This window comes from Setaria viridis, chromosome 5 (genome assembly GCF_005286985.2).
Source record: "Setaria viridis chromosome 5, Setaria_viridis_v4.0, whole genome shotgun sequence".
Classification (NCBI taxonomy): Eukaryota; Viridiplantae; Streptophyta; class Magnoliopsida; order Poales; family Poaceae; genus Setaria; species Setaria viridis.
In genome coordinates this window covers 33503647-33514424 of record NC_048267.2, presented here as the reverse complement: position 1 = coordinate 33514424, position 10778 = coordinate 33503647, and the positions used below count along the sequence as shown (strand labels likewise).

The window sequence follows — 10778 nt, the reverse complement described above, 5'->3', positions numbered from 1 at the left end:
CGGAGGTGCCTGCAGCACAGGAGAGGAAGGGGAGAGGAGGTGCTGAGAGAGATAGAGGAGAGAGATAGAAGTGCTGAGAGAGATAGAGGAAGGGGGAGACGGGAGCAGCAGGGTACCGGGGGATGGATAAGTACCGGATGGGAGCTCCTTTAGTACCGGTACTAAGGTGCTGGATGAAAGATTCTTTCCCAGTAGTGGTAGTTACACGATGACTTCAGTTTCTGTTTGAAACAGCATATACTGTTCATTACTTGATGCTAAATTGTTGAAGCAACCAAGATCAGTGCGAGCAGAATTTACCATGCCTGCCGCAGCAGTAGCAGCAACAGCAAGTGCCACATGGTTCTTGCGTAGCTCCTGGATGATGGGGACCTGAGTTTGCAGGGATGAGGTCGACAAAGGGGATCTCTGTTCTTGCTGCCTGAAGTAACAAACTAACACGTACGTGTAAATGTTGGAACAATAAACAGGTATCTTCTTTCTCTTTGAATATTGAAATTTAGGGCTTACGGCCTCGGGATCGTTGTCATCTCGCTCTGCTGGCTCCGGCCCTGGGTGGTGGTCGGCACCCTTCTGGGTGCGAAAGCGGAACGCATCACGATCGCGGACCTGAGTACAGATCGGCGCCGGCGAGGAGCCGCGCCGGCCCAGTGGTTGGACGTGCGAGACCCTGCTAATCGGCCGCGCGCTATGCCACGGAGCAGCGGCGACGGCTGCAGGAGGAAACCAGGATGCGCAGATCGGAGGCTTGGCCATGCGTTTCCGTATACGTCGTCGAGTTATTCTTAGGGCGCCGCCTTTGTCTTATCAGAGAAGAAGCTAAGCCAATACTACCACCGAATTGGTATGTATGGAGAAGCTGTTTGGATCGGATTGGTTCGGTGATTAGCTAATTCCCTATATTACAGTACGTATGATGTCGCATGTTCATACGTCGCGCTGTCCAGTTCTTCTTAACGAAATAACACGGACACAGATCCAAACACCCAATGTGTTGTTTGCCTTTGTTTCTCTCTGTATTAAAAAAAAACTTGGGGATAAGCAAAATTTGATTTTCCATAACGAGATTCCTAACGACGACTCGGGTAAAAATGATTTGCTCGTCAATCGGATTTCGTTTGTACGCTGCATCTCTCTGTTTCTGATTTGGAGTTTTTCAGCCCGGCCCATCGGCGCGCATACGTATGCCTGCGGCGGGCAGCGGCGAATACGGCCCGTTAGCACGTCAGTTTTTTTTTTCACGGAAGATGATGAGGTGTGCATGGCGGTGAATATTCTGTCCACGTTTGATGGATTTAGAAATGGAACGGGGGCAGCAGCTTGGCCCAGCGACGGTGGCAGGCCGCACGGCGAGGCAGCGGGGAAGAAGCTGCCGGCTGCCGGCGGTGGCATGACAACCATTGGGCCAGTGTCGGGTCGGGTCAGGGGCGGGGAGCATGGTGCTGTAAGTGTGGAGGTGACTACTGCTGGAGGGAGACTGGCAGCGCAACGACGCCGCCGAGACGGCGACCGGAGGGCGTGACAAGAACCGAACTCACTGGCAAGAGCGTCTGCGCCAAGATTGATTCCTATCCAGTAGCATATGCAAGGAGTCAAGGACGGTTTGACATTTCGAGGTGATATGATGCTGCGTGCTGTGGAGACTCGAGAAGAGATTGATTTATTGAATCCATTGACGTTTGTGTTCTTCATCCGAGTGATCTGGTTGTGCCAGTAACGCTATGGGAAAGATGGAATCGCTGGCCCGCTGGCAGCTGCCCATTACTGGATCAACTCAACCTTCGTACTCCGTATCATATAGTATGTCATGTGTGGGACATAGGGAGAATCCGGTTTGCCTGATCTCGCTCCGGTCCCGAACCTAATTGTCTCGACCGAGTCGGAATCCTAAATATTATGACGATCGTCGATCGAGACGCCAGCAGTATATATCTGGACGCCGGACGGGACCTTGCTGCATCGATCCGCATTGCATTCGACTCCAACCGGCTCGTTCCGATCGAACGATCTGGGCAAGGAATTAGGTAGCCCCGTTTGATTCTTTAGTCCCTCCTAAGGTTCCCTTCACATTGAATGTTTAGATACTGTAAACATAGACTAATTACAAAACCTATTGCACAGATGGAGGCAAATTTGCGAGACAAATCTATTAAGTCTAATTAGTCTATGATTTGACAATGTGATGCTACAGTAAACATGTGCTAATGATGGATTAATTAGACTTAATAGATTCATCTTGTGAATTAGCCTCCATCTGTATAATTAGTTTTATAATTAGCTCATGTTTAGTCCTCCTAATTAGCCTCCGAATATTCAAAGTAACATGAACTTTGGTCCGGACTAAAGATCCAAACACCCTCTTAGTCTGTTAAGTACGCCGCGGCGGTCCGGAATAATCTCAGTCGTCCATGACCGGTGGAGGAGATAATGGCAGCGGCCTCAAGCTCGCCGCCGCCGCGGAGACACGACGGACCACTCCGGCAAGGCAAGTCGGCGGTGCTATCTTTATTTGTTGCCCTGGAGTTTCGGACCAAAAATAGAAGTATGAATGGATAAATCATTAAATCTTATGTGGGTCTGTTTCCATTGCATAACTTGCTACTACTACAGACTGATTATCAAAGTCCCCACACGTCCTTATGCTGACTTCGAGTGTAGTTCTACCAGCGATGCGTAAACACCGCCCTTGATGCCCACAAGAGATTCATGCTTTCCCTTTTCAGCAACCTTACCATCTTTGATGACTGCAATGGTATCTGCTCCTTTAACTGTGGACAATCGGTGTGCCACGACAATGGTTGTCCTGCTGACCATCACTTGATCTAGCGCATCTTGAACGATGCGCTCCGCTTCAGCATCCAGGGCACTTGTGGCCTCGTCGAGTAGAAGTATTCTTGGGTCCTTCAGGATGGCCCTTGCAATAGCTACCCGTTGCTTCTGCCCACCAGAGAGCTGCGTTCCTCTCTCGCCGACGGTAGTGCTGTATCCCTGAGGCAAGCTAGATATGAACTCATGAGCATTGGCTGCCTTGGCGGCAGCAATAATCTCCTCCTCATTTACTTCTCCTTGTTTTCCGTATGCTATGTTGGCGTGAATTGTGTCGTTGAAAAGCACAGGTTCTTGGCTCACCAATCCCATTTGGTCTCTTAACCATCTCAGTTTTAGTTTGTTGAGCTCTGCTCCATCTAGTGAGATTGTGCCAGAATCTGGATCGTAGAATCGCTCCAGCAAAGCAATTATTGTTGACTTACCACTACCACTCTCTCCAACAAGTGCAACAGTCTGCATATCACAATTGGTTTCAAATCCATCAGTACAATTGTAGAGGAAACTACGAACACTAGGATTATTAATTTCCATTCTTTTTCATGGTCATTATCATAATAAAAACATTTAAAAAGAAGCAGGGCTTCTATACATTTAAAAAGACTGAAGATGAACTTGTCACTCAATACTTGAGCAAACGGCTATTCTATTTATAGCAATACCTGATATTCTCCCGTTACTGATGTTGAAATTAAGCTGTTCACACCACTATTTGTTTTCTGGAATAAGGGGAAACTATGACAAGCATCAAATTAACAGTACCTTTCTGGCTGGAATCCCCAAAGTAAAGTCGCTGAGCACTTGGACATCTGGGCGGAATGGGTATTTGAAGTTTACATGTCTGAAATCTAAATTGCCATCGACTTTTTCTAGCATTACACCCTCATCACTAATCGAGTTGATTTTAGGCTTCCTGTCTATGATAGCTAGTATGGAAACGGTGGATTCTTGGGCTTTTGTTGAATCTGTTGCCATTCCACTTGTTTGGGAAACTCCAAAAGCTGTGAAAATCAAAGCGAAGTAAACCTGCCAGTTACCAGATTTGGTCAGTTAGTCAACAAAATGTCCTTATGTAAATCAGTAAATGATGTCAAATGTGTATCCCTTACTCTGAAGACGTCTTTAAAAGTTGATTTGCCTTCATGTACAAACAGTGCACCAACATAGAAACAAAGAGCATATGCGAGATACATCATTAAGTTTGAGAAACTGAAACCAAGGCCTCCAACCGTTCCGCTTCGAATGCCCTGTTTCATTGAAGCTTCACATTTTTTAGTGTATGATGTAATTACTCTCTTCTCTGCACAGAAAGATGCTACGGTACGAATACTTCCAATTGCCTCAGTTACGACTTGACTTGCATCTTCACTCACCACCTGTTGCAATCAGTTGTTAGGAGAAACTTTTAATGTCATAGATTTATCTAAAAAAATTGCACATCTTCATCTACGGTGAAAAGTAATAGGAATTCTTTGCTTTAAAAAATGAAGACAATCATGTTCACAGAAGGAACTTGTAAATGTTCACCTTAGCATCTTCACTGAACCCTTTCAAGAATTTCACTTGAATATAATTTTGTGAGCCGACTACAGGAATCACACATATGACGATCAGTGTGAGTTTCCAGTCAGAAGCAAATGCTATGGAAAAACCCGCTATTACTGTTACTATGCACTGCACTAGTATGGCCAAGTTATCTCCAACGAGGCGTCGGATGTTCAAAGCATCAATATAGAGCCTGGCACCAAGTGCTCCACTGTAAAATGAAACCGTAAACTTGATGTCCAGGCAGTTGTAGAAATAAATTAAGAAACTTGATGTCTGCTGTTTAAGTAGCAAACCTGGAGTTTGAAGGGTCATCAAACCATGCAACTTCTTGATGCACTATGCTTTGGAAAGTCAAAGAGCGAACACGCTGAATAAGTTTCCCACCAGCCATCCCAAATAGAAAATATTCCAGTTGGATTGAAATCAAGGAAATGACTGCGAACAGAAGGCACATCAATGCCCAAAACCTAGAATCTTTCCGAAGTTGGTGTGGTGGATAGTAGAAAGTCCTTATACCACCAGACATCATTATACTGAACGATGGGAACAGAAGACCATGCACGAAGGCAGCTATAACAGCTAATAGGAGAACCGGTGCTTCTGGCTTATTCAGTTTAAATAGTCGTCTGATTGGTGCTTTCTTAGGGACCTTACTATCACCAGATTCTTCGTGTTCCTGTCTGTCTGTAATAACTTGTCTGTTCGGTTCATCAGATCCGGATAACCCATTCGAGTTTTTGAAGGAATGCTGCCCTCTGTTCCTGGGAGAATCTCTGGCTATTGATTGTTCCAAAGATAAACTTCTACTTTTGTATATTGAACCTGAACCTTCAGTATTTGGAACCCCATGCATTTCTTTAGTGTGTGCCTGTTGTAGCCTAATGAGTTGAGAATAAGCTCCATCAGGATCCTTAATCAACTCGTCATGGACACCTGTATGACATGCCAATTGGTGAACGGGTTCCAAGAAAATGGATTGAACTACCTCCAGTTCTTCACACTGGCTCATTGCTTCTAAGAAGAAACCCCAAAGTACTTGGTGTGGGAGAGTCGCTTACCTCGTTCAACTACTTTCCCTTGATGAACCACTGCTATGCAATCTGCGCTCCTTATGGTGCTCAGGCGGTGAGCAACAATGAGTGTAGTTCTCCCTACCATGATCCTATTTAGTGCTTCTTGGACTACCCTTTCAGACTCTACATCCAAAGCACTTGTAGCTTCATCCAAAAGAAGGATTTTTGGATTTTTAAGGATCGCTCTTGCAATGGCAATCCTTTGCTTCTGCCCCCCAGAAAGCTGAGCACCACGTTGGCCAACCATTGTCTCATACGCCTGTATGTTGTGGAAGACAAGACAAGATATTAATTGCCAGAAACTTGGGTTAGATACATAATTAAGTAGTGTTTCTTATAAGTACATTAGGCAGCTTTTCAATGAAGTTTGCTGCATTTGCAAGCTCAGCTGCTCTTTTGATCTCTTCAAGTGTAGCATCCGCTTTGCCGTAGGTTATGTTATCCTTGATGGAGGTCATAAAAAGCAACGGTTCTTGGCTGACAAGACTGATCTTTCCTCTTAACCAGTGGAGTTGCAGACTCTTGATGTTAACTCCATCTACCAACACTTCACCAGCCTGTGGGTCGTAAAATCTCTCCACCAGACTAATTACTGTTGACTTACCACTTCCACTCTGCCCAACTATAGCCATTGTGGTACCACTAGGTACTTGTAGGCACAAGCCATCAAGTATCAACTGCTCAGGCCTTGCAGGGTACCTAAAGAACACATCCTTGAGTTCAACATCTCCCTTGATATCTTCTAATACTATTCCAGAAGTGTCGGTGGTGTCAATATTTGGTTTTCTGTTGATGATTTCGAGCAACCTCTGTGCTGCGGACTTCCCTTCTGCAATTGCAGAAATAGATGGTGATGCGTTACCTATAGCCCTGTTCGAAATAACCAAACCTTAATATCAAAACTAAGTATTGGTTGTGTTAATTTATTGATTCGATTTCAAAGAAAGACTCAAACAGTAATTATTAGTTTACTATCATTCGTGACATCTGTAGCTCACAATTAGGAAACTCACATTGAACCGGTTAAAATCGCAAATACGACATTGATGACCTGCCCTCCAGTATATCCTTTGCCGATTATTAACTTGGCGCCATACCAGAAGGCTAGAGAGTAACTGCAGAAGACAACAAAAAATATGCAGCCTATTCCAAGACCTGTGACAATCCCTTCCGTGAGAGTAGCCTTGTATGCCTTTTTTATGTGATTGTTGTACATTGCAACTGCTTTCTTCTCACCATTGAAAGATACGACCTGTTTTTGAGATGTTAATGATATTAAACAGCTGCAAGTTCCTATTACCAGGATTCATTTAATATTTCAAAATCATTTAGAATCACCCACTGTTCTTATCGCTCCAATGGTTTGCTCGACAACGTTCCCTGCATCTCCATATGATTCTTGTCTCTTTCCAGATATTTGAGCTCGCAGTCGGGAGACAGTTGCAAAGGAAAGAATGCTTGGGGGTATGCACGCAAGCACAACAAGAGCCAGCATCCAACCTCTTACGAATCCAATGATAAAGCCACCGACGAAGGTTGTCAAAAGCTGTATGTACTTCCCTACCTTAACATGAGAAGTCAGGCTTTTAGCGTCATACACAACACATTCCTTGTGTTCTAAACATGAAACACCATTGTGTTAAAAAAAAGACCATTTACTGGAAATTAGATATATCATACTGCCAGTTTTTTTTTGTCAAACGAATAATGACTTCTTACCTTCTCTCCAAGGGCGTCTTGGATGAGAACGGTGTCCGCGGACATTCTAGAAGCTGCTTCCGCAGTCGTCATCTCCACGTCAAAGAATGCAATGTCTTGCCTCAGAACAGCTTCGAGGTATAACGATCGCAACCGCGTTGACTGCCTTTCTCCAGCCACCGTCCAACAGGACACCTCTGGAGCAGGTAAATGTTTCAGCCAATCGTTTTGGATTCTGCTAATCCAACTGAACAGATATCTCATCGTCAGATGCTACAAGGCCATTCTCTTTTCTCTACTTATTGGTTCAAATTTTAAGTAGAAAATTAGCCACATTCTATTTCTGATTGTAGTAAATCTCATGCCAATGTCAGATTCTTAGCAAATACTACTACAGCTGGTTGCGAACGGGGAATAGCCGGCAAGCATTCAATTGGTAGTGCCCATTCTTTTTACTCTTGGGACCATTATGAAATGTGAATGGGCTATGCTTCAACAAAGAAAGTTTCCTTTTTCTTTGTTAGAGCTTTCACTGCTCTTATGACCCGACAAGAACGCCAGCTGCTGAACCTCCTATCTATGTACTACCTCCGTTCGTTTATATATGGCACTGACTTGCTCAAAATTAAACTGATCAACGCCATATATAAATGAAGTAGCTATTGTGCATCATAATCATATCTCATTTTTTGCATGTATATGGTCCAAGCCCAAACATACATGCATTTACTTACGGAGAAAGGAAGCAACTGCTGTTCCGATTCCCAGATAGATGTAGTACATGACAACCTGGAGAAATTAAAACAACTGTTAGGTTTGCATTAAACCCTTGTGGATTTGTTTGGTACCTATGGGGATCAGCACTGTATATACATAGTGTATAGTACACTGTCACTGTATATATACGTAGTAGTATTTCAAGAGTTTTCGACGTCCGTGCTCCAAACATGGTGGGTACGGTGGTAGCCAAGCAAAGCGACGCTGGACACAGTCGCCTCGCTCCGAACAAAGTTGGACAGCTATCTTATCACGCACCGGATCAACGAAATAAACTTAGAGGGCCCGGTTTACCGAACTAAAGTTTAGTCCCGTCGCATCGAATGTTTAGATACTAATTAGAAATTTCTAATTAAATATAAGTTAATTACAAAACCAATTGCATATATGAAGGCTAATTCGCAAGACGAATATATTAAACCTAATTAGTCCATGATTTGACCACATGATGCTACAGTAAATATGTGCTAATCATGGATTGATTAGGTTTAATAGATTCATCTCGCGAACTAGCCACGGCTTATGCAATTAGTTTTATAATTAGTTCACGTTTAGTCCTTCTAATTGGTATCTGTCGGTATTTTATACTCGGCAACCTACCGAGGAGGTATCCGAGGTATTAGATTGGTTGGTGAGGAATCGCCGAACCTGTAACTCGAAGGTAAAAGCGAGGACACAAGACACGGATTTATACAGGTTCGGATCGCTTGAGTAGCGTAATACCCTACGTCCTTGGGTGTTGCGTAGCCTAGTTGTTGGCTATTGATGAGGGTTCTAGGCTGCCAATCTAGGTACCCCTGTCCTCCTTTATATACTCCAGGGGGCAGGATTACTAATCGGTTACAAGCAGGAGTCCTAGTAGGACTATATGGTATGAGCCCTAGTAGGACTATATGGTCATCAAGAAAGGGAAAAGGAAACTCCAGCAACTATATATTTTTAGGAGTATTAGTAATGATTTGAATGATGGAACTTGCCCCTTATTCATGAAAACTAAAAAGAAGACATTCGCCATCGATCCTGGGTCAACTCCGGCAACTTTATTCTTCGTAATAATGGAGTGTAAATATGCGTTCTGTCTGTGTGGAATTGGTTCTTGCCTTGTTCACAGGGGAGAAAAGGAGTAAACGTGGAGCTCCTTAGCTTTATCATGTCCCTTTGTTCCAAATAAATCACATCAGCCTCGTCTCAGCCGTTTCTGTTTGGCTATTAATACGGCAAAATTAGATGTTGGATATGTCTATATTTCAGTATTTGGTATTTTTAGATGATAATATATTTTTTATATAAACTTATAAAAGTTAGAGAAGCTTGACCTGAATTAGGACAAAACTAAAACATATATTTTGGAAAGTAGGTACAAGAATAAAATTTACTAACAGATGGCATGGGATCCGTTGGTCAAGTAGTGAGTGCGTTCTGATGCTTCGTGTGTCTATGCTAATTTCTAGATGGTCATATTTTCCTTTTTGTCAGAACAAATGGACATACATGTTTCCCATTCTATATATCTGATCAAAATAACATGATTCTCATGTCTGCAGCATCATACTCGGGTTTTCCCCTCGTTTTTCTCTTGAAAGGAGGAGAAGGCTGAAAAACACAAGCATCAAAGGATTTTTAGGTGATAGTCCAACAATATCTAGCTTGTCCTACAGCCACGGTATGGCAAGCTGAAGACGTCAGGATTACCTTATATCTGTGCACAACAGTGTATATATTTTGCGACGTTTATTTTTTTCTTAAATCTGTCATCGATGGCCTTTGCTGCCGATCCATGGGAGTTTGTTTCAACGTCAAGATTACTTCAGCAAAAAAGGGTTAGCTACCATGTGTGGATTTGAACCGTCATGAATGTCCAGCACCCGGCCGGACGCCAGCCTCGGCCGTCGTCGTCCTCACCGGCACGTAACCACCGGGCACGCCATGAACGGGCCTGCCTCTGGCCGATGAGCTAGCGCGGCCATGGTAGGTAAGGTGGACACAGTAGACGAGCGTCGCGTGCATCTAGCTAGCTAACACCACCACCACAAATAACCTGGGGATAATGGATACGCACGCACGTACCTTGGTGACCCGGTGGAGGACCGTGGCGTCGTCGCCGGCGCCGAAGCACTCGATGACGGCCGAGAAGACGAGGGTCATGAGCGGCTCCGACATGCCGTTGGCCACCGCCGCCACCGTGCCGACCACCATCAGCGCCGCGTCGGTGCGGTCGGCGTACCGGAACATGCCTAGGGACGGCGACGGCATCGCCGCTGCCCCTGCGTTGTTGCGGCTTGACTCCTCCGTCGTCGTCTTGCCATCCTCACCCTCGTCTCTCGCTACCCCAGCCATGAAACCTGCTTACCCGACCGGACCCCTCTGTCTCTCTCTCTCCTCTCTTGTGTTAGTATTAATAGTAGTGGTGACTACTTATTTGCTGGCTAGTCTGGCCATCCCACCATATTACTTCTTGACGCGCTTGTCTGGTGGTGGTGTGGTGAGCAATGGAGACGGCGGGAGCGCATGGCCTGCTATATATGCGTACCTTCGTCGATCAGAAATTTAAGTATATGGTATCACGCAATGGTTTCCAATGACACTTTGATCAGCAATATCTACAAAATATGTTATCCTAAATGCAAATAGTTGTATATTATGAAAGTATTTTCCACTATACGAATCTAGTAGCAATCAAATTTTAAGTTGTCAATCTAGATGAAATTTGAGGTGTTCATAATCAAAATCAATCAAAGATTTAAAAGTTTGAATTAGAACAAGTTTAGATGAATGGTTTAATTATGAGCAAATTACCCATCCTTCTCTCCTTTCTTATCAGCATAGTCTTTTGGTGGAATTAGTTTGTGCATGAAA

General features: G+C 44.2%; 1 protein-coding gene across 1 annotated transcript; it reads right to left on the bottom strand.

Annotated features, from left to right (window-relative positions):
* Positions 1-2523: 2523 nt before the first annotated feature.
* Positions 2524-10401, bottom strand: LOC117859248 (ABC transporter B family member 9). Its single transcript, XM_034742461.2, has 12 exons — positions 9990-10401; positions 7880-7934; positions 7167-7342; positions 6790-7011; positions 6461-6699; positions 5792-6317; positions 5433-5706; positions 4668-5307; positions 4354-4582; positions 3936-4202; positions 3589-3852; positions 2524-3282 (listed from the first exon to the last, which is right to left on the bottom strand). Exons 1-12 carry the CDS (start codon positions 10257-10259, stop codon positions 2638-2640), a joined length of 3807 nt encoding a protein of 1268 aa, XP_034598352.1. The 5' UTR covers positions 10260-10401; the 3' UTR covers positions 2524-2637.
* Between the last annotated feature and the right edge of the window lie 377 nt (positions 10402-10778).